The sequence below is a fragment of the Vombatus ursinus genome, unplaced genomic scaffold (genome assembly GCF_900497805.2).
Source record: "Vombatus ursinus unplaced genomic scaffold, bare-nosed wombat genome assembly UNPS02014791.1, whole genome shotgun sequence".
NCBI classification, from domain to species: Eukaryota; Metazoa; Chordata; class Mammalia; order Diprotodontia; family Vombatidae; genus Vombatus; species Vombatus ursinus.
In genome coordinates, this window is record NW_020954569.1 from 46,915,595 (window position 1) to 46,939,642 (window position 24,048).

The 24,048-nt window shown below is 39.5% G+C and overlaps 2 protein-coding genes across 10 annotated transcripts in view; one reads left to right on the plus strand and one right to left on the minus strand.

Moving 5' to 3' along the window:
• TRIP13 (thyroid hormone receptor interactor 13) overlaps positions 1–16,040 on the minus strand; it is a 36,524-nt gene extending 20,484 nt beyond the window's left edge. Inside the window, exons 1-8 of the mRNA XM_027868963.1 lie at positions 15,998–16,040; positions 15,713–15,814; positions 9,543–9,708; positions 8,734–8,863; positions 5,902–5,957; positions 4,992–5,082; positions 2,828–2,900; positions 139–202 (exon numbers count right to left, since the gene is read on the minus strand). Of these exons, the coding sequence (XP_027724764.1) occupies positions 139–202; positions 2,828–2,900; positions 4,992–5,082; positions 5,902–5,957; positions 8,734–8,863; positions 9,543–9,708; positions 15,713–15,804 (672 nt within the window). The 5' untranslated portion in view covers positions 15,805–15,814; positions 15,998–16,040. The remainder of the gene's footprint in view (positions 1–138; positions 203–2,827; positions 2,901–4,991; positions 5,083–5,901; positions 5,958–8,733; positions 8,864–9,542; positions 9,709–15,712; positions 15,815–15,997) is intronic.
• Positions 16,041–16,297: 257 nt separating this feature from the next.
• The window catches only part of BRD9 (bromodomain containing 9), a 53,952-nt gene continuing 46,201 nt past the window's right edge, over positions 16,298–24,048 (plus strand). For 8 of the 9 annotated variants that reach the window (XM_027868980.1, XM_027868983.1, XM_027868984.1 and 5 more), the window contains exons 1-3: positions 16,298–16,405; positions 20,430–20,650; positions 21,614–21,746. In XM_027868980.1, the coding sequence (XP_027724781.1) occupies positions 16,354–16,405; positions 20,430–20,650; positions 21,614–21,746 (406 nt within the window). In that variant the 5' untranslated portion in view covers positions 16,298–16,353. Of the gene's footprint in view, positions 16,406–20,429; positions 20,651–21,613; positions 21,747–24,048 lie in introns of those variants that run through there. The other variant, XM_027868988.1, reaches the window with a different exon arrangement.

Consider the following 24,048-nt stretch of genomic DNA (forward strand, 5'->3'; position numbering starts at 1 on the left):
TTATCCAAAAGACAATCATACAAAAGCAACTCATTCTTCTAGAGTACTGTCCTAGGTTTAAAAAAAAATGAACTTAATGTGTAAGCACAAGTATTATTCTTCCAGATTACAGAATCAAGCCTAGTATTTAATGCTTACCTCTGAAAACCACTTAGAGAAAAGGCTATGACTATTTATCTCAATTAATTGGCCATATTGATACCTAGAATCAGAGAAAGAATCAATTAAATTGTCTCATAATGTAATCAGTCCTAAAGTACTTCTTTAATGGTAGTCAACTTTTACCTTCATTCTGTAGATGAGGAAACTGAAGCTCAGAAAAATTAAGTTAGCTAAAACCACACAGCATCTAAGCAGCAGACTCAAGGTCAGTGATGAACCTCAACATCTTGACACTCAGTCAAGTACTCTTTACACTATACCATGTCTCAATGAGTACTATCTGCATGTAAAAACCAAACAAGAAACAACCCCAAACCTTGAGTCCTTTAAGTTAAAACATATACACACACATGCACACACACACACATATATATATACTTTTTTAATGGTTTTATTTTTAAAATCTAGCAGACAAGAAAGCAGCGAGAAGAAACAGGCACTTTGCTATGTGGCTGAATTACTGTTCCCAAAGGAGATAGCATTGAAGCCTCACTTTACACTGGGGGCTCTGCCCCTTTAGTCTCAGAGCTCTGCCCACCTCAGGGGACCTCCTTGGATTGACTGCTTAGCCAACTTTACCCACCCTCAGAAGTATCCAAAGCTGTTATCTAGCAACAAGTAACTTTAATTTCAATGCATTTTTAAAAGGAAAATGAATTATTACATTCCTAAGAGTTTACTGTTCACTATGAACTCATATTGGGGAAAGCCTTTCCTCTTCAATGTATTTATAAAACTTCTCTCTGGTATGGCATCTTTAATGTTAAGTCCTAAATTGAAAAAGCAAGGGGCAATGGACAGCCGTTGAACCAGGAAAACCTGCCTTTGATTTCTGCCTCCTTAGCACTCTGGATACCCGTAATTACTTTTTACAAATTTTGCATTTATTTCTCCGAGTATATGTTGTTTCCTACCAGAATGTAAGCTCTTGAGGGTAGGAACTCTTTCATTTCTGTCTTTATATCTCTAGTGCCAGAGTGGGCAAAGCCAGACAGCCTTTTCCTGTGCTGCCCAAAGGTTCAGAACGGTTTTTATATTTTCAAACAAAACTTTTATTTAAAAAGGGAAAAACTATTTTTAGCTTGGTTAAACAAAAACAGGCACAGATCACAGTTTGCCAGCCCTGCTCTCAGGTTAGCACATAGCAGGTACTGAATAAATGCTTCTTGTTTTTAAATTATATTCAGCTATACTAACTTCTTTTTCTTGCAAATTACATAATATCACTTCCTCTCCTTTCCTCTCTTTAAAAAAAAAGAGCTGAAATGTTATGTCTGATAAAATGTCAAAATACTCTATGCAATAATGAGATTATGGTAATATTAAACCCATTTGTTCTTTTTATGAGTGCATTTTATAAGGTTTTTTCTTGTATTTGTAATGTCACTAGGACCAAATTGGAAAACAAACAAGAACAAATACCTTTCCAGAAATATCTTTCGGAAAATTTATAGCACTGTTAAGCATAGTTATAAACATGGAGTAAATATTCAATTCACCCTGTCTGAAACTTTATCATTTTAAATGTAATTAGCCCCTAAAAAATTCTATGAAATTAGATTAAGGCAAGGTGAGACAATAAAGCTTGCCTATAAGCTTCTTGGTAGAGTTTCATTCATCTCAAAGGTCCCCTGGGACAGGTAAACACATCTACCACTCATGCCTTTCCAAAAATACTTTTAAGCACATGGCACCTTTACATCGAGGCAGGAGCAATTAGGCATTTGCCTAATGATGCAACATCACAACATCAATATAAAGGCCAAGAATACAATTTACTTGTAATGTTCTTTTCTGAAAAACCGCAATGCTTTCAAATGAAACACAAGGGTAAACAAAGCAAAAATATAAAACTGATTTTGGCCATAAATGGAAACAGGAGAAGACAGATGGTTGCTTTTTTTTTAATCCCCTTACTCCATTTTTAACCCAGGAAAAATATTCTTTTGGATCCAGAACTAGAAAATTCACATTTCATTTTTATTGAGAGAAGTCATCTCCCTCTATCTTAATAACATTTCTATCTTACTGACTTTTTTGAAAGTTGCCATTAGAGCTATTTGAAGTGTGAGGGCTTTTTTTGTATCCACAGAGAATCACAGCATCATATTTTAAAGACAGAAAGGACCTTAAAGATCATCAAGTCCAATTTCCTCACTACAATTATGGTAAAGCTTAATGGCACATGCTTGTGCCTAGAACTCCACATTTATAACATTATTCCTGTAGGATGATTCATTCCAAGTTCCAAATAACTAAAGAGGAAGCATGGTGCCATGGAAAGGACTATGGCCAAGACTCAGAGTCCTCCCTCTGCTCTGACTTGCTACGTGACCTTGGGCAAGTCATGTCACCTCATTGGGCCTCAGTTTTTTTCACCTGTTAAATGAGGGGGTTGAACAAGATAATTTCTAAGATCCCTTTCCATTCCAATATTCTGAATCTAAAAACGTGGTTAAACAAAGCAATTTTCTAACTCAATAGAAAGCATTTTAAATTGATATTATTACAAACAATAAATTTTACTAATCTATGTCAAGTTACAGATAATAAAGGGATTAGCTGAGCCACATAAAAGGTTAAATTATAATCCAAAGAATTAAAACAATTATATAAGAGAAGATAATCACATTTCTACTCCTCTCTTCTTCTGCCCCAAAGTTACCTGCATGAAAGTCTAATTGTCAATTTCTGAGCTAATGCTTTACATAACGATGTTTTTCCAGTTCCTGGAGGACCTATAAAAAAACATATTAATCAAAGTAAGTTTAATATTCAGTACATGATTAAAACTATACCACAGTGGTACAAAAAACTAAATGCAGAAGCAACTTATCAGAAATATGTACCACAGTAAAGCAGTAGGTAGTGTATAAGGTTCACAACTCAAGCCTCAGAGCTCAAGCCTCAGAGAAGGCATTAGTCTGATTTCAACAGTGTAGGTCAAACTCCACTAATGCAGACTGTAGCCCTTTCATACTTTAGTGGATGGTTTCGTGAGTTAGTGAGGCCATGAAAATCTATCACTTGCTGGCCAGCCTTCTTGCGATGGACTTTACCAAACCTAGCCAGACTGGTCTATGAGACAGACATACTACAAGTCTGTCCAATATAGGAAGCCCTTCCATCTTGCTGGGACCTAGAAGAGTCTGTACTTCACTGGCATACCCCTTCAAGAACTCAACTAGGGTCAATCTTGATACAAACAGCATTAGAATTCAATGTAAGTCTCCCTTATGCTAAATAAATGTTAGTGGAATCATGGGAAGTCAGGCACACTAATACATCATGGTGGAGTTGTGAATTAGTCCAGTTGTTCTGGAAAACTTTCTGGAATTGCGCAAGATCAGTAACCAAGTGTTAATATCCTCGGTCCCAGCAATTCCACCACTAGGTATATATTTCATGTGTTTTTTGTGGTAGCAAAAAGCAAAACAAAACAAACAAAAAAAAACTAGAAATAATGGGGGTGCCCACTACTTGGAGAATGGCAGAACAAATTGTAGTGTATAAGAAATGATGAATATAAAGAGATTGAAGAAACATGGGAAGATCTGCATAAAGTGAAGAAAGTAGAACCAAAAGAATAACACAAAAGAACCACAATATTGTATGCTAAAACAATAAAAGACATAAAAATTCAGATTAAAAGTAGTGATCAATCACAGTCCCAGAGAACTGATGATGAAACATACTTTCCTCCTTTCTGAGACAATGTAGACTACCAGAATGTAATACATTGTATACATTGTTATACATGATTGCTACGCAGGATGTGTTGCTTATAACTGTTCTTCTTTGTTAAAAGGTAGGAATGTGTGTGTATATGTGTGCACACTCGTGCATGAGTACACACTTATGCAAGCATGCACAGACAATACTATGAATTGAAAGTGGAATAAAAAAAAGTTTCAGTAAGTCATTTTTAAAAGTCCTTATGGTGACTTTTTCACCTCAGAAACTCTGAAAAGAGTAGTTTACTCAGGCTGCATTCACTTTCTCATCAGGTATGCATTCTTTAACCCTTTGTCATTAGGCTCCCACCAATAAACATTATTGACAGGCAGTACGGTGTTCTGGAAAGCTTTACGTGTAAAATTAAATGGGCATTGGCAAGTTATGGCCTCCCTAAGCCTCAGTTTCTTCATCTCTAAAATGGGGATAATATCTATAGTACTTCACAGGGTTTTTATGAGTATCATATAATGATACTGAGATAAGTATATAAAGTGCTTTGTAAACCTCGAAGCATTCTGAAAGTTAATGACTTCCTAGTTGTCCTTATCTCAGCCCTCATTTCCCCTGAGCACTATTGATCCTGTATCTGCTGGCCACCATCCTCTTAGAATCTCTCCGTGACTGTCTGTGGCACAGACGGCATAACCCTGATCTCTCTGACTGCTTCATATCTATGTCTTCTTCCTACTTCCGTCCTAATATGGGCACTCGCCTCGACTCTCTTTCCTTCTTGACTCTTCCGGCTCAGAAATCTATCTCTCAACCAACTTTGTGGTGACTTCCGGCTCAGATATCTCTCAACTAACTTTGTGGGGACGACTCTTAAACCTTTACCTCAAGCCCTGACTTTTCTTTTGAACTTTAGTCCCACATTTCCAGTGCCCTGACACATATCCCTGGAGATGTCCTCCCACACGACATTTATAAAGAGATGTGTGATTGTGGGAAGGTAAAGTGAATTCAAGGATAACATAACTTTGTCTCTTTCTGTAATGAAAACAAATTATACTTTCTCATATAAGTACAAAGGCATAAGCAATACCCTAATTTTTATTTTACTTTTCATGAAATACAAAACAAAACACTCTTACCATGTAGCAAAACAACTCTGTTCCAGGCTATTAGGTTGCTATCAACGTTTTTGTCAGAAAATAATAAGGTTGTTGTCACATAGTCAAGCAACTGGTTCAGGAGAGAGAAAAAAAGGCACATGTAAACATGGGAATTGGTGATAAAAATCTGGCATAAGTACTACATTCCAAATGAAAATGAACAATATTAGAAACAAGTAAGACCAAATGATGTCTCAAAAATCACTGTCTTCTACAAACATTTTCTAAACATGTAATACACTGTCCTTAGGCACTGAAATGCATCTCTCTCCATAAGGCCACACTCATGTCATTTTATTTTATAAAATATAAGAAAATAAAAACTTATTATTTTTAAAAGTACAAAATAATGAGTTTTATAAAAAATAACAGCACACCAGAAAAACTATTTTACCCAACTATTTATCAAATAGTGCAATTAAATTGTGAGATGAAGTAAATATATGCTATGCTTAACTCAACAAATCCTAGTACCTTACTAAAGAAATCTCTAAGCATGGATTTTCTGACTGAAGTATTAAGGGAAGCCATAAACCCTACTAACTTGCTCCTGGTTGGCTTACTTTGGCATACCCACCAAGATTACCAATACTGAATGACAATGAGAATATATAAGAACGGTAACTGGCTTCACATCCTATCCTCACTTCTACCCTCTTGCAATCTTGGAAGCCACCTCTGTTCAGGGTCAATCCTGAAAACGCAAGTCAAGGATAGAGTAGCTCCAAGTTGTCTAGAACAGCCTGAAGTGGCACTTACTATGTCTGGGGCCCAAAAGAAGATTAATAAATTAATAAATAAAAATGAATTAAATGAATTAATCTAATTAGTAATTAAATTATTATGTTAATAAATGATACTTTCATATAAAAAAGCATTTTTCACTTACATGTGACTTAACTTCAACATCATATACAAGGCTCTCCCAAAGACCATGAAATTCAACTGTAAGATAACAATTCTGGCATGAAGTTCTAGAAAGAGAATTTCTACCTAGACTCATAGGATTTTAAAGCTGGAAGGGTTTTTTAAACATCATATAGTATGATCATATAATTTTACTAAACTAAGGCATAGATACAATGAGTTGCCCAAGGTCATACTGCTAGTAATGGCAGAGCTTATGCTCAAAACATTTGGTTCAGTATTATAAAGAAAACCATAATGAAACCAAAGGATCAAAGAATTACAGGAATCTTTGGAAAGGATGTTGGAAAGGACCTCAGAGAACATTCAGTCAAACCCATTCCTGATACAGGTTTATTCAGCCTTTGAAAACCTCCAGAGAAGGAAAACCCATCACCTCCCAAGGTACTTTTCCACTTTTGGATAGCTCTAATTATTAGGAAGTTTTATAAAAATTTTTTTTTTTTTTAGGCAATTGGGGTTAAGTGACTTGCCCAGGGTCACACAGCTATTAAGTGTCAAGTGTTTTGGTCTGAGGCCGGATTTCAACTCAGGTCCTCCTGACTTCAGGGCTGGTGCTCTATCCCCTGCGCCACCTAGCTGCCCCAAGTTTTATTAATTTTTTAAACATCCAGCCTAACTTTTTCTCTTTGCTCTTTTTACCCACTGCTCCTGGTTCTGTCTGCTGGAGTCACGCACAAGAAGCCTAATTCCACCAATCATGGCCCTATCTACCTCAGGTAGCAGTCCTATCACTTCTGTGATCTTCCTCCTTTCCCAAAATAGCTTTAAATTTTTTTTTTAAAGTTTTGTGAACCTTAGCCTTGTTCACCAGTCCCATATGCCATTTTGATTTTTAGCATTCTTGACAAAATCCATGCAGGCCCATGTCATGATGCTGTATTCATTCTACATTACCTATCCTTACCTAAAACTCCTGCAGTTAACTTTTCAAAATTTCAGTCAATTGGCTAGTTTCTTGTGCATCTTCCCTGTGCATCTACCTCAGTATCTTCAGACAGCATCACCTTTTCTTCAACAGAATTGTTTCCCTTTGTGTCTTCAGAACCTCATTCTTGAGTTTCCCATCTCTTGGGGACTGACTTCTTCCATAGGATATTAAGTCATTGGAATCCTTCCTATCTTTTCTCTAAAGTGTCTGAAATCTGCTCTTTCAAAGTCTGGGATGCACACCAGACTCTGCTCAGCTTTCCTCTTCTGTATCACAAACTCCAAGATGGAACTGTAACTTTCCCATAATTTTCTAATTAGTCCTATCCTAGCAAGCATTTTCTCTCTGATAACAAGAATCAGATCCAGATTAGAACTTCCCTTTGTGGATTTCTCTATCTTTTGAAGGAATAAATTATCATTAAACAAGTCAAGAAATGATTAGCCTTTGACAAAGAAAGAGAGGTCCGATGAATGGAGAAATAACAAAATCTCCCATCGCAGCTACATCATGTCCGGGTGCCAGGCTTATGAGATATCTCCCAAACACCACAACTATTTCCTTGCTGTCCAAATGATCTGTCCATCTGTCCATACACCAATGATATTATTGTTTCTTTTTCTGCCCCAATTTGTTATCACCCAAATGCTCTCACCAAGCTTACTCTCCCTTGGTTCCTAGGCTTCCTCATATATTATTTTCCTGATATATAATACTACTCTACCCCTATCTCAGACTTTTACCTAATTTGTTTCTTCTGAAAAAAGGTATGAAGTGCTAGAACCAATCACAAGTCTCATTCTACCAAGTCTCAATGATACCTGTAAGGTAACATTTTCCTCCTTTTGTTAGACTCTCCAGTTTACCTTGCTTTTTACACATACTTTGTTCCTTTGAATAAAGACACCTGAGGTCCCTGGTTTTATTAATGGATTCAAATTCCTGTTTTGCCAATTAATAGCTGTGTGACCTTAAACAAGTCACCACCTCAGTTTACTCTTCTACAAGATGGGGATGATAACCGTAAGACATATATCACATGTTATCTCAGAGAGGTCAAGAAACTTGCCCAAGGTTACAGTGTACTAAAGAAAGGATTCTAACTCAGGTTTCCTAAGCCCAAATTCACCATTTCTACCCCCCAGATGGGTATTATCTCCTAGATGATTTTTGAGGTCCTAAATAGGTCTAAGATTCCATGATTTACAATTTTTCTCTTTTCAATTTGTACAGGACTACTATATTTTAAAATATACATCTTTGTATACAAAGGTTCAACTTTTTGTTAGGAGTAACATCAACATGTACTCACAATTAGAAATTTAAGAAAACGCTTCTAAAATATAAATTATGTCTTATTTTTAGGCATAAGTATACATTTCATGTAGGTGCTCATTAAAACTACGTATGCAATAAATTTTTTTAAGTCAAACCATATTTTAAATGATTAGGAGAGGTAGGGAACATCAGAGGAGTTCAGGAAGGGTAGGTGGAATCAATAAATGTTTGCGGCATGAACGAAATGACATGCTGGTGGTTCCCTCTCCAAGATTCCGACAAAACGGCAGAAAGGTATTCAGAGAAATTTGCATAGGCCAGGTAAATGACAACCATCTGGGTTTCTTTTTAAGAAAAAGAGGAACCTGGTAATCATTCCCATAATCACACATTTATCCCTGGAAGTTTTTTTTTCTACACAGAAAGGGGGAGAGAGGAGCATAATCCATGTGATACAAAGAAGGTTGGGGGAAGGGGGGAAATGCTCCTACAGAGTATATCTACCTCTATTATGACACTTAATTTCCGTCACTTTGACCTCACTCCATCAAAGTTGATTTCAGCTAGTTATATAACACATTATACCTGCAGGCAGCACCCAATGATTTGCTGCAATTATATTTTCTGACTCTTCTTCTAAATTTTCACTGCTGGGTCCTTCTTCATTCAGTTGGAAGACATGAAGGGCAAGAGTACATTTGCTCAAGTCAATTGGCTATGAAGAAAAAGAAAACTACACTAAAACTAAGTCCACAAATATTCAGATATTTCAATTACAATACTGTACCAAAATAAGAAGATATAAAAATGGAAATATAAAGCATAAATAAAATATGATTAAAACTCAAAGTGGGCTGCATTCTAGGCAACACCATAAAACATTAATGCTGCAATATGCTAACAAGGAAGTGGGCTTCAATACCACACCAAATTTTATTATACAAAAAGACAATCAAAATTAATTTTTTTTAACATTCACACAATGTGTGATATATTTCACATATAAAAAGATTAATGAAATTACAAGGAATGTGGTGCAATTCCTTTTTTTCTAATAGTGGTAACAGATTTATGTTGCTCCACCACACTCTTACCTTTCGACAGGTAGATGATCCAACCCCCACCCTCACTGCTACTGCTGTTCTGACCACTCACAATATGGCCAGAAAGAGTAGTGTAATCTATATATGAGACAGAGGCAAATTAACCAGCAAATACCTCCTATCAAGCTCATAGCACAGGCCTCTGTAGAGCACTGTATAATGCTAATCAACCGAGTGAACCAGTCACAAACAAGACAAACTCAAAAACATCTTATAAAAAAAGAATTAGGATTTACTGTAACAGCTGGACCTTAATGTCTAAAGGGTTAAATATCATGAATCATTTGGTACCTGTCGTTCTTTCACTTTTAACTCAGTATCAACAATAGACACAGACTGCACATTTCTGGACAGAAAAGCATCATCAAACTCGGTCCATGTGTAATCTCCAAACACGATATTATGTCTATTTAGTAGCTTTACAACACTCAGCTTTATTTCTTCTTTTTTTGCAGTGCTATTAAACAGAAAAACAAAAACGCTGTTGAGTTCAAATTTATGTTTTTCTACTAGCAAATGGTTAAGAATCTATCCATTAAAATGCAATGCTGACATTCTGATTGCTACACCTTGCTGAAATAACAGCTCATTAAGGAAATAAAGTTTATGGTTAACTAATTTTTCATAAGATTAAATGAAATAAAATAAACTGATTCATAGAATGTATTCTTAGAAGAATTAATTGTTTTAAATTCCCAGGGGTCAAGAATCACCTTCAGCAAGTTTTAGAAGTACTTGACATGGTATGAATGCTGAATAAATATCCATTATGGCAATAAATGGTATTCTTCCTATTTCCAAAGTCAACTATAGAATTCAATCAGTCTGAGAGAGGAACATAATATTATTTATTTTCAGTAAGACCTGTGAATACTTCAGTTAATAATATCTCTGCTTTGTTCTGGGAATAGTTTACCTGAAACACAGAAAGGAGATATAATTCATAGAATGTCAGCGATAGAAAGAACCTCAGAAGTTATTTAGTTTAACACATATCTAAAACAGAATTCCCCCTACAACCTACCCAACAAATGGTCATCTAGCTTTTGTTTGAATATCTACAATGAGAGGAACCCACTCTCTACTGAGGAAAGCAATTCCAATTTGGAAGAGTCTACAGGGTTAACAAATTTTTCCTGACACAAAGCTCACACATATCTCTGCAACTGCCACCTATTGCTTCTAGTTTTGTCCTTTGGGGTCAAACAAAACAAGTCAAAACTCTCTTATTAATTACATCCCTTCAACTACTCAAAGACAGATATATTATCTCCTTCTCCCACCCCAGTTTTCTCTTCTCTAGGCTAATCATCTCAAGTTCCTTCAACCACTTCTTATAACACAAATTTAAGGCCTACCCGTCACCATCCCATTTGTCCTACTTGAGAAATTCACTTCACAAGTATTGATGAAGCTCCTACTTTGCAAAAAGCACTATGCTAAGTGCCCAGCATACAAAAACAAAAACCAAACCTTCTTTTGCCCTTAAGGAACTCACATTTTACGATGGGGTATAATACATACAGCTAAGTAAATATAACATCATTTGAGGAAGGATATTATACTAATAATCAGAAGCAATCAGGAAAGGCTTCCTGCTGGAGACAGCACCTGAGCTGAAACTTGAAGAAAGGTAGGGATCTAGGGATTCTAGAAATTGAAGATGAAGAGTCAGCGCATTTCATCCAGCTGACATTTGGTGACATAGGATAGGAATTTAGAAGATAAATTCTGGCTGGATATGTAGCTTTGGGAGTCAAAAGGCATAGAGATGGTTATAGAACCCATTAATATTTACCAGATCACAAAAAAATGTTGAGAGAAAAGAAGGCCAAGGACAGAGGCTGGGGGACAATCATCCTTAGTGGGCAAAAGAAGAAAGATAAGCCAATTAAAAGGGCTGAGAATGAATGGTCAAACAGGCAGAGGAAGACAGAATATTGTCACAGAGGCCAAGAAGTTAAGCATATCCAGGAGGAAGGTGTGGTCAACAGTGTTAAAACTAGAGAAATCAAAATGATGACTGAGAAAAGGCCACTGGTAGCCTCTGAGAACGCATTTTTAGTTGAGTAAAGGGTTTGGAAGATATACGGCAAGGGCTTTGAAGTGAGGTAAAGAAATGGAGATAAGTAGACAATGAACTTTTCTAGGGATTTGGCTGGGAAAAGAAGGTGAGAGATAGAATATTAGGATGAGGGAATGCAGTCCAAGCAAGGATTTTTAAAGGATGAAAGAGACCTGAATGTGTTCATATACATCTGGGAAAGATCTAGTGGACAGAGACAGGAAGGAGAGGACATGATCAAGAAGAGCAAGCTCCTAGAAGAGAGAGGAGGGAATGAGACCAAGGGTACAACAAAGGGACTGGCTATGGCAAGGAAAAGAAAATGGGAGATGATGTAGTTGATCTGTATCATGAAACAAAGATGAAGGAGTTCACAGCACATGGCCAAAGCCAAGGCCCTCTGTGGCAAGAAGGAATAAGGACAGAATAGTACAGGAAACCTGAGGAGGAAAAAAGGTTTTGCCCAGTGGGCTATAGGAAATATGGTCACAAAAGGAAGAATAAAAGGATCGTCATATAGTAAAGAGTTAAAATAAGGGACAGGGACTGGGTCTATGATTTCATGGGTACAGGTAACTCTCAGTTGAGGGAACTCTCTCTTCCGATACAGGCCATCATCTTCTCTTCGACCTAAAATCTTAGAGAGCTGCCTAGACTACTAAGAGGTTAAGTGACTTGCCCAGAGTCATACAGCCAATGTGTGTTGAAGGTAGGATTTGAAGAGGTATTCCTGGCTTCCGCTCTCTATTCACTACTCCTAGATGTCAAGGTAAGTTGACAAATGTGTGGTGGCCTTACTGTGTCACTTTCTCCAGCAGGAGTAAGTAGAAGCTGAGAAAGTGGGCGGGAAGAGTACCTCAGCGCTGTGGTCTGGTAAGGTATGAGCAACCACGATACAAAAGGGCAAGAAATTCAAGAGTATGAATTAGTACTAGAACCTAGGGTGGCTAGTTTAACATTCCATAAATAAAGGAACATAACATAGAAGAAAGAGTACTGAACTTGCGAACCAGGAGGCCTGCATTCTAATTCTGACCCTACCACTAACTAGCCCTGTAACCTCAGTCACTTCACTTCAGCATCATCACTGTTAAAATGTACAAGTCAGAGAAGCTTATCTCTAAGGTCTCACTGAGCTTCAAAATTTAATTATTCTACAGTATTTACTGAATTCAGATTCAGGTCAAAGTTGAGGGTGAGAAACGATTATAGTCTAATGCATGCCCACTTCTTCAGTAGCTCAGTGCCGTCCTCATTACCACCCTATGCTTCCCGGACCCCCTTGACTTGATGGAGTACCTGCAGTATCAATGCTCAGCTCTTATTCTTGGGCCACAGAGCCAATTAATCTTTTCATTCATTTTATTTCGACTCCCTTACTATTTCAAATATCACTGTTAGGCTTTTAAACCTATAGGATGGCTCCTGAAATACTTCCCCTGCTATTGATTTTATAAGTCACTTAACCTTGTTTGCCTCAGCTCCTCATCTGTGAAATGAGCTGGAGAAGGAAATGGCAAACCACTCCAGTATCTTTGCCAAGAAAGAGTTGGATGAGTGACTGAAATGACCACACAAACAAATGACTTGTTTTGTATATACTTTGCATTTAATTTACTTAGCTACTCATTGAACTGAATTGAATTCTTTACACTATTCAAGTCCAATCTTCCCAATCTCATCCTCCAACAGTACTAGTCATCAGCAAGTTTTTCCTAACATCACAAGCCTAAATTTATCCCCGCAACTTCTATGAATTGGTCCTTCTGTTTCTGCCCTCTGGGGCCCCACACAACAAATCTAATCCCTTTTCTACATGATAACCCTACAAATACCTGAACACTGTTAAGTCTTCTCTAGCCCAGGTTAAATATTCCCAGTTCCTTCAACTTATCCTCATGAAGTGTACCTAAGGCTCTTCACTATCCTGGATGTCCACCTTTGGATGTACTCTACCTAATTAATTGTATATTAGAGTGTGGTGGATCAGAATGAACTAATATTCCACATATTGTTTAAGCAGGGCAAAGAAGGACTAGCACCTATTTATTCTTGGAAAATATCTTCCTTTTAATGTAGCCCAATGTCACATTAGCTTTTTGGCTACCACCACATCACACTGTTAACTCACACGCTTGTAATTCATTAAAACCTCCAGATGATTTTCAGGCTAACTGTTCTAACCATGCCTTGATCTTACACTTGTGAAGTTGATCTCTTGAGCTAAAGTGTCAATTTTCACATTTATTCCTACTGAATTTCAACTTATTAGATTAAGCTCTATACTCTTAACTTGTCAAGAATTCTTTTGGGTCATGACTCTGCCTTCCAGTCTGCCAGCTATCCCTCCCAGCTTTGAATTATCCAAAAATCTAAGATGCATGTTCTCTATGCTTTTATCCAAGTCACTGATAAATCTAAGGTCAGATCCCTAGGGCACTCCAACAGAGACCTCATGGTTGAGATGACAATGAAGCATTACTGACCTCTCTGAGTCTGGCCATTTAACCAGCTCAAAATTTTATTACCATTTAATCCATCTCTCTCCATTTGAAATGAATGAAAAAACATTTGTTAAGTGTTCACCGTGAAAGTACCTATACTACCTAAACTCTAAGGATACAAATGAAGGGTGTCCCTGCCCCATTATATTAAATGAGATAACATTTGCAAAAAGTGTTTAGCACAGTAGCTCTTCCTCCTCTCTCCCTTCCCCACCAAAATAACCAAGGAAGACAGCACATACCAGAGAATGGTGGCTAGGGAAAGGAGTTCTGGTTTGGGAAATCTCAAGAGTTGTCAGTAATCAAATGACAACCCTCTCTACAGTAATGGTACTCTCATCTGATTACTATGCCCACAGCAAGAAGTGCAAAAGGGAGTGAGAGAGCAAGCTGAGGCAGGAGGCAAAAAAGCAGGTCTTCTGACTCCAAGGCCAGTCATCTATCTCCTACCTCATGCTTACTGAGTATAGAAGTTGCTATACATCAGAGGTGTCATATTGAAAAATATGACTTTGAGAAGCTTTCCTCTAGAGCATCACTTCACAAAGGAGAGAAAAGCCTAAAGAAAAATAGTTACAGTGTACCTTACTTGCAAAGTGACTAAAATGTACAGATATCCTACTGCTAGGCATGTATTCCAAGGTGGTCAAAGATAGAAAGAAAGGTATCATACACAATGAAATATCTATAGTAGCACTTTTTAGAGGAGTGAAGACCTAGGAACAAAGTTGGGGTCCATCAAGTGGGGAGTGACTAAACAAAACCATGGCACAAGAATATAATGGCATATTGCTACCCTCTTAAGAACCAGGGAAGCATGGGAAGACATGGGAACAGACGCAAAGGGAAGGAAGCAGAACCAAGAAAACATTACACAAAAGGTGATCGGTCTAGAGCTGGAGGGGATCTCAGAGAGGGTCTAGTTCAATATCCTCCTTTCACATATGAGGAAAGTGAGGCCCAGGAAGATTGAGAGCTTTGCCCAAGGTCAAAATGCATTGTCAAAGATAGCATCTGAACAGAAGTCCTGATTCCAGGGTCAGTGCGCTTTCCACTAATGCCTGTCAACACAATTACTACAAAGAGTGTAAATATAAATAACATTAACAATCAATCAATAAACAGGTATTAAGTACATACTAGGTAAAAGCACTGTGTTAAGGCTGAGGACACAAAAAGAGGCAAAAGACAGTCCCTGTCCTCAAGAAGGTCACAGTCTAACAAAGCAAAACTGAATACCCTATAAATACAATACACCAATATAACGACCAAGCATGGATTGTGAGGAAGATACGAGAATGCACCTCCCTCCCTGTTCTGCAAAGGGGCTTGTGTATAAGCGTCTAGCACTGGCCTACACTGTCAGATCCTGTTGAAGTAGTATTGTTCTCTGGAAAAAAAGACACATAGGAAATAAAGCTGATGTAGAAAAAAAAAAGATGTTAGTTGATGTATTATTGTTCTCTGCAGAAAAGACTTATATTAGGAAATAAATGTAGTAAGAAAAGATATTAATTGACATATTATTGTGCTCTGAAAAAATATATTAGAAAAATATATTATTAATGTTAAAAATATATAAGGAAATAAAGCTGATATAAACAGAAAAGATATTAGTTGATGTATTGCTGCTATCTGTAGAAAAGGACATATTAGAAAGTAAAGTTGATGAAAAAGTAAATATATTAGTTGATATATTTCCTGCGGAAAAATATATTAATATTAATTAAATATTAAAATGTTAATGTTAACATTAAAATGTTAAGAAATAAAGGTGAAGCAGAAAGAGAAGATGGTTAGTAAGAAGCCTAAGTGTCCTGAGGTGGGGCTGCCCAGACGGGCAGGGGGAGCTGGGAACCCCTCTGGGAGGGCTTCCTGGGGTGGGGGCTGACCTGTTGCAGCGCAGATGCACCTCCACGTTGATCACGGGTGACTCCAACACGCAAGGGAGCGCCTGCTTCAGGTCCCCGACTGCCTCGTCCATCCCGCCACCTCTGAGGGAGGAACCCGGGGAGAGAAGAGCGGGCGGGCTCCGGTCAACCCGGCGGCCAGGCAGCCCCGTCCGCCCGCCCGGCCCCGCGCCGCCCTGCCCCGCCTCGCGCCACTCCCCCAGCCCCAAGCCCCGAGCCCCGAGCCCCGAGCCCCGAGCCCCGAGAGCGAAGCGAGCCCACTCTCACCGTCCGCCCAAAGCAGCTCGAATCTGCCGCCAGCGACAGCTTGACCCCGCGACCCGGAACTACTAGGGTCATGCCCGCCTCCCAACACCGCGGGAGGAGGAGTCACTTCCGGTCCTCGCCCAGCGGTGCTTGGGCTTTCCCCCTCCCTGCCTCTCTCCCAATCCCCGCGGCGCGGAGGGAGCCCGAGGGGCGGAGAAAAGAGCCGAAGAGCCGGGGGGGGGGGGGGGGGGCGGGCGGGCGGGGAGGAAGGCCGCCGGGGGGGGGATCGGCGCCGCCGCCTTCTCCTTGCCTCTCCCGGGTGCTGCGGGGGGCCGCGGGGGGCGCCTGAGCCCCCCGCCTGCTGCGGCCTCCCCGCCATGGGGAAGAAGCACAAGAAGCACAAGACCGAGTGGCGATCGTCGTACAACGGTGAGTGCAGCCCGGGCCGCGGTGCGGGAGAGGGCGGAGAGTGGGGCCGAGATGGACCTGGGGGGGGTTGTCTCGGGACCGGGCGGCCGGCGTTCTTTCGGCGCGCTCGCCACAATGCCGGCTTTGTGACGACACAGGGGCCCGGCATTCCAGAACCCCCGGGGGAGGGGCGACCCCCCAGGCCGCGCGCCTCCGCTGGGGGGGCTCCCCCGTCCCCGCCGGGCACGTGACCGTGTTTGGAGGAGGTGTTTGTCCCGGGGCTGATCTGTGGGGGTGGCCCCCGCAGGGGAGGGGAGCGAGGGGGCGTTGGGGGGGTCGTGCCCACCGACAGCTGGAGTGGACCGCTTCCGTCCCAGCCAGCTTCCTCACTTTACAGATGAGGAAACTGAGGCCGAAGGGGAAGTGACTTGTCCAAGGTCACTGTGGTAGTAAGTTCTCTGAGCGCTTAATCGATATTTATTGATTATTGATTGATTCGTTAGATTGTAAGCTCTTTGAGAGGAGGGATTCTTTTGCCTTTTTTGCTTAGCGCAGTGTCTGGCACGTAGTAGACATTTAAGTAGATATTTATTGACTTGAATTGAATTCTAGTACATTGTGTCAGTGATTGTAGAGTATCCTTGTGAGCGTTCTTGTTTTCTGAAAGTAACTCTGTTAGGTTGCGTTGCCCGGTTGCGTTGCCCATACTGTTAAGTGACATTGCCCTTACTCTGCTAGGTGGCATTGCTGGTACTCTGCCTGTACTCTTCGAGGTGTCATTGCCCATATTCTGCTGGGTGGCATTCATTGCTCCTGGCTGCAGCTGCTTTAGACCAGAGGATAACTTTTCCTAGGGGTGGACAAATGAGGGGAACTCCCAACCTCTGGAGCTTATTCCTGCTGCATTTGAAAAGCAGAGAACTGGGCTCAGAGGCAGTCTTTGATCCAGAATCTTACTCTTGTCTTCCCTCTGCTGAAGGGGTCTTTCAGAAAAGATCCTTCCTGTAGACTAGTTTTTGCTAGTGGCTTTGAAAATTAAACCGTCCCACATGGTAGTCATCAGAGATCCCAGAGAGGAGAGAATTCCTTGATTTCTGAAGGATTAAGGAGTATATTTTACTGTGTATTTTACAGCCCCTGCACTGTTCTGTGGCAGTGAAATGCCTGGATCATGTCAAAATGTGTCTCACTGTGCCCCATCACCTTACCACATCATATCCCAGCTACCTGGACCAGCCACCTGGCTCCTCTTATCAGTTTTAGCATAACTGTACAAGCCCACCCCCTTTTTTGTTCACTATAATCAAGCAATGATAATAGAATATTTTTGTTAAAATAAACAAAAACCAGGCAGAAGTTAAGTGACTTGCAGTAGTTTCTCTTGCTTCTACTTTCTGTTCAAGTGGCCTTGGAAGCTTTGAGGCCTTATCTCTCCTATCCTTAGTTCCTATCCTGGGTTTGCTCTGACTTGGAGCTCAGCCAAGTAGAGAGGCCTGGTTTTGCAGATTTTCTGAATATCTTTGTTTATTTGTCCTTCTCTTCAAATGGGGAAGAGAGCCATGTTCTTTAGCATCTAGGGAGGCCCCAGTGGTTTTAAGATCATAGTCTTAGAGGTAGAATGCATCTTAGAGGTCATTTTATCCAGCCTCCTCATTTTATGTAATCATAACCTCCTTTATAGGAAGGAATTGTATACCTTATCTTTATAGGCTTATTATATAGAAGCCATTATTGATTTATATATTGTAATAATTTACTTGTAGTTGATATACTGATGATCCCTATTTTGAATACCTCTCTAGAGCAAAACTGTAGTTATTTTCTAAGGTTCAACTGTGCTGGCAGGCCAAGAGGAAGGAAAAAAAATCCCAGAAATCCTGGCTTTGTAGTAGATTTGGGTGCTGAAGACAACAGCTAGTGGAAACTGGTTGTTTCTCCCTCCCTCAACACACCTAGATCTTCTTAATAATGTTCTAGACAAACTGACCTCCTATATGGCATTCTATCTCCCTCCATGATCTTTTGCACAGAATATTTCCTCTGCCTGAAATGCTTTCCCTGTTTATTTCTGTTTGGACCCCCACCTTCCTTCAGGGTTCATTTCAAGTGCTATCTCCTACAGGAGCACTTTACTAGTCCTTCCAATTGACTGGGTTCTTCCACCTTCCCCCAACTTTGTCCTTATTTTATATACATTTTGTATTTATTTGCCTATGTAGATATTGTTTTCTCCCCAGTGGTATATAAGCTCTTTGAGGGACCCTGTGTAGTTTTTATCCTTGTATCATCATTGCTTAGCTCTCCCTTTTATCTAGTAGGCACTTAATAAGTTTTTGTTGAATTGAATTTTTATCATATTCTTTCAGAATCTTTCTCCCTTAATTTTGCTGCATTATGTCTAATTCTGCCTTTGGGAGCTAACTGAAGAGAACAAATTTCATGTTCCACATGACAATCTGTGCCCCATAGTCTTCTCCAGGCCAAAAGTCTTCACTCTTACTGCTTGTGTGACCTTGAACAAGGCATTTAAGCTCTCTGGTCTTAGTCATTTTATGTATAAAATGACATCTAACCTCATTTGTCAGGTAATCTCTAAGGTTTCTTCCACCTTTAAATTTTATGACCCATATTTCTTCAGTTGATCTTATTAATTAATTCTTAATTTTAAGTCCTCTCAACTCTCCTTGCCACTCTCACTACACTGTGCTCCAGTTTATCATTGACCCCTTTGACATTTGGTGTCTAGGTGGGCACCAAATACTTCAGATGTGATCTAACTAGGTCATTGTATGGCAAGATTCACTTGGTCTGGACCTCACACAGTATATTAATTTGATCTAAGTTGTAATAGCTCTTTGGGCTGCTACATCATACTCCTGAGTCTTTGAGGTTGTAGTCCACTAGATCGTCAGAGGCTTTTTTGTATGAACTGCTTGCTAGTCAAGCCCTCCTCACTGCTATCTTTTTTGTAATTTTTTTTTAACCCAAGTGCAGGACTTGATACTTAACTAAATTCATTTTCACTGCATTAGCTTTTAGTTCACTGTTTAGCCTGTCAGGGTCTTTTTGGAACATGATTTCTGTAATCAAGGGAATTAGAGATGTTTCTCCAGCTTTGTGTCATTTGCAGATTTGATAAGCTTGCCTTCTTTTTTCTTTGTTCACATCTTTGACAAATTGTTAAACAAATCGAGTCAATTGACAACTCTGTGGAACCCCAATAGTGATCTCCCTCCACGTTAATGTTGACCAACTAATCCATAGTCTTTGGCTCTCATCTTAGAAACCCATCTTTTTGTTTCCTAACTAGTATTTTGTTTAACCATTACTTCTTGCCTTCACCTCTCCTGACCCCAGTACTGCTGAAAGTGACCTTTAGGTTGCTGCTTTTGAGGAAATTTAAAAAAAAATTTTTTTTTTTAGTTTTAGGCAATTGGGGTTAAGTGACTTGCCCAGGGTCACACAGCTAGTAAGTGTCAAGTGTTTGGTTTGAGGCCGAATTTGAACTCAAGTCCTCCTGACTTCAGGGCCGATGCTCTATCTCCTGCGCCATCTAGCTACCCCTAGGTTGCTGCTTTTGACCTGCTTCTGTGGCCATAGCACTGCTCCTTCTATGCTTTAAAATGCCCTCTTCAGTATACCCAGCTTGGCCTCCTGCAGTGTCAGCCACTCTTCCAGTATCATTGCCCATTTATCTGCTTCTATGACATTTGTACCAGACTGGTAGCCTCTGTGGTAGTGCAGGGAGGAGGTGGTAGGGAGATGGTGTGAGGAAGGGGAATGCAAGACTCCTCAACGCCAGTGCCCTAACTATACTTGGCCTTTCAGGCTGGGCCTAGCCAAACCCTCTTTCTCCTTCCCCCCCATCTGTAGCCTGTGGGCCATGTGGAGTAGGGAGCTATCAAGATGTGGAAGGGAGGGGAGACAGCTTCCATCCTAGAAAGGTAGGAAGGAGTTTGTCAGCTAGATGGTGTTTCTTTAAATAAAAAATCTTTGTTATAAAACTTAAAAGTGATTTCTATAAAGAACATGTGTTTTGATTTAGATTATGTAGACAAGCCCTTGGAGAAGCCATTGAAACTAGTCCTTAAAGTTGGAGGAAGTGAGGTTACTGAGCTCTCGGGATCAGGCCACGATTCTAGTTATTATGACGACAGATCAGATCATGAGCGAGAACGTCATAAAGAAAAGAAAAAGAAAAAGAAAAAGAAGTCTGAAAAGGAAAAAGAAAAGCATCTTGATGATGAGGAAAGGAGGAAAAGAAAGGTAAGTAATATCGGAGCAACCCATGATAATAGTGTTTTGACAACTGGAAATGCCATTTGTCTCTGTACGTTTCTGTCAGAATTTTTTCTTCCCAAAAATGTTTTCATAGAAACTTTTTTTAAAAAAAAATCAGCCAGGTCAACAAGATGAGCTTGGGATCATAGATTTAGAACTAGAAGTGATCTTAGAGTTAATCTAGTCTTTGCCCTCATTTTATAGATGAGAAAACTGAGTCTCAGAGAGGTTAAGAGATTTGTCCAAGATCACACCAGTATTAACTAGCAGAGCTGGTGGTTACATCCAGGGCCTCTGACTCCATATTTTTCAATGTATTATTAAATTGTCTCCCTATGATATAGTTTTCTCCAAAGGAAATTCTGTTCCTTCATATTTAAAAACATAGATTATTAAAAAAAGGAAGTGGAAAAAAAAGAAAAAGTACCTTAATTTTATCATTCAGAGTACTAAAATTAAGTTTCCTTAGAAAGAGTAATATATACTGTTGAGTTTCTGGATTGAGTTATGTGGGTTGAAATCTACTTCAAGTTCACTCAATAGAAACATAAAATTTATTTTATATTCTTTATCATTTTTCCATATTAAATGCCCAGTGAGATGTTCCATTGTTTAATTTAGAAGACTGCTACTAAAAAGAGATCTTCAAAGTCCTCCATGTTTATTAGCTCCCCAAAAAGGAACAATTTCCTGAAGTCCCAGGATGTAATGAAAATTGGAGGCTGTCTTGACTTATTGTCACACTTAGAACAACTGCTGGGCTTGAGAACAAGGAAGGACATCGAGACTACCAAGAGAGATGGATTTCTCTTAACAGAACATTTTTTTCCTCCCCTAAACTGATGAAATCATGCCCCTCCAATTGTATCAATCCTAGCTCAGCCATTTGAGGCTAATTATTCTTAAGCCTCACTGCTGCTATTAGTCCTTCTTTGTCTTTACTTTTAGGAGGAGAAGAAGAGGAAGCGAGAAAAGGAGCATTGTGACACTGAGGGGGAGACTGATGACTTCGATCCAGGAAAGAAAGTGGAAGTGGAACCGCCTCCAGACCGACCAATCAGAGCGTGCCGAACTCAGCCGGGTAAGAAGGAAAGATTATGTTTCCCTCCAGTATCAGAAATGTTTTCCAGCAGTCGCTTTTCTAGAACACTGAACCTTATTATTTTCAAATTAGCTTTGACAGTGATCCAAAATGAAGAGGTAAGGAGGAAAAAAAAAACATCAGATTCCCTTTTCTCTTGTTTTTCTTTTCAGTAGGAGATTTTACCTAAAACAGACTAAAAGTAGAATTCCTGCAATCTTGGCCCTCTTTCTGAAAGAGGAAACATTTGTGATTGGTTTAAAAAACAAGACACATCACCAGCCTTTCCTGCCCAGGCCAAAACTTGTTTTCATAAAAAGGCTACTAATAACTCTTAATTATACAAGTCTTTCAAACTAGTCTTTCAAGACAATGTGTAAATCTTTTTAAAGGAAACAGATGAGAGCAGAAGGAAGTCTGGAATGAAATAGCAGGATGGTTTCAAAAGTTACCTGTGGAATTTATTATATATTTGAAAGGAAAAGCAAGCTATACTCAAAATAGAGATTAGAAGTTTCATGTACAATCCTTTTTTTCTGCTCTATTTTGTTTATGGAAATGCTTATTTTCTTTAGCGTTTGTTAACCAAAATGATTAAATAATAAAGTGATAAATGTTAATAAGTCAAATCAGTATTTAAGTATCTTTTGTGTGCCACGCTTTATCCTGGACCTTTTATCCCTCTATACTATTTCACTTGGTAATCTTGGCTCCCATGATCTCAGTTAGCATCTGTGTGTTGGTGATTCTCAGGTATACGTAATCAGACCTAATATCTCTCCTAACCTCCAGATTTCACATTTCCAACTGCTTATTAGATATCTCAAACTGGATATGTTCAAAACTGAAACAATTATCTTTTCCCTCACCCACTCCTCTTCCAACTTCTCTGTTACTGTCTAGGGCACCACCATCCTCCCAATCACCCAGGCTTGTAATCTAAGTGTCATGCTCAACGCCTCACTCTCACTCAAGTCCTGTTGATTTTACCTTCATGATATCTCTCATATATACCCCCTTCTCTTCTCTGACACTGCCACCACCCTGATGCAGGTCCTCAGCACCTCACACCTAGAACACTGCAATAGCCTGCTTATTTGTGGTCTCCCTGCCTCCACACACCTGTCAAGTTAATCTTCCTAAAGAGCTGATCTGACCATGTCACTTTCTCCTCCCTGCCAGACCTCCCATTCAGTAAACTCCAGTGGGTCCCTATTACCTCCAGGATTGAATATTAAATCTTATGTTTGGCATTCAAAACACTTCACAACCTAATTCTCTACCTTTCCAATCTTCTTACACCTTATTTCTTGCCACCCTCCACCCCAGTTGCTCTGTGATCCAGTGACACTGACCTCTTTGCTGTTCCAGACATAGAACAGGCCATCTCCAGACTCCAGGCATTTTCACTGGTTGTTCCTGGAATACTTTCCCTCCTCATCTCTGCTTCCTGGCTTCCTTTTAGTCCCAGCTAAAAATCCCATCTCATGAGAAGCCTTTCGTGATTCCTTTTAATGCTAGTGCCTTCCCTCTGTTGCTGATCTCCAGTTTATCTTGTCTACGTTGTACATGGTCATTTGCATGTTGTCTCCTCCATCAGTCTGTGAGCTCCTTGAAAGCAAGGACTTGTCTTTTGCCTTTCTTTGTATCTCCAGCACTTGGCAGAGTGCCTGGCATATAGTACGTGCTTAATAAATAAGTGCTTGTTGACTCACTGACTGGCACTATGCTACATGCTAGGGACACAAATAGGCCCAATATATATACTGACTGCCACTGTGCTACATGCTAGGGATATATATATGTGTATATATATATATATATATATATATATATATATATATATATATATATGAGAAGTAGGGGATAATCTTAGAGGAGAAGCCCGAGCATTAAAGGGGATGGGAAAAGCTTTTTGTGAAAAGTAGGATTTTAACTGTGACTCAGAGGAAGTCAGGTCAAGGAAACCTGAAAACTGAGATAAGGAGGGATGGAATTCCCGGCTTAGGGGACAGCCAGTGAAAATGCAGAGTCAAGAGTTGGAATGTTTGTGTCAAAAATAATGAGTTCTGGTTTTAGACATGTTAAATTTTGAGAAGCCTTCCATACATCGGATTTATAAATATACCAATAGGCAATTGGTGTTGCTGGCCTTGGACTTGGAAAGAGAGATTGAGACTTGATTTATATAGATGTTGTAGTCAAAGGTTTAACCATCTAAGACATGAACATAGTTAATGGTTTATATGTATGAGTGTGTGTGTATATGTATATCCACACACATATATGCACATATATACAT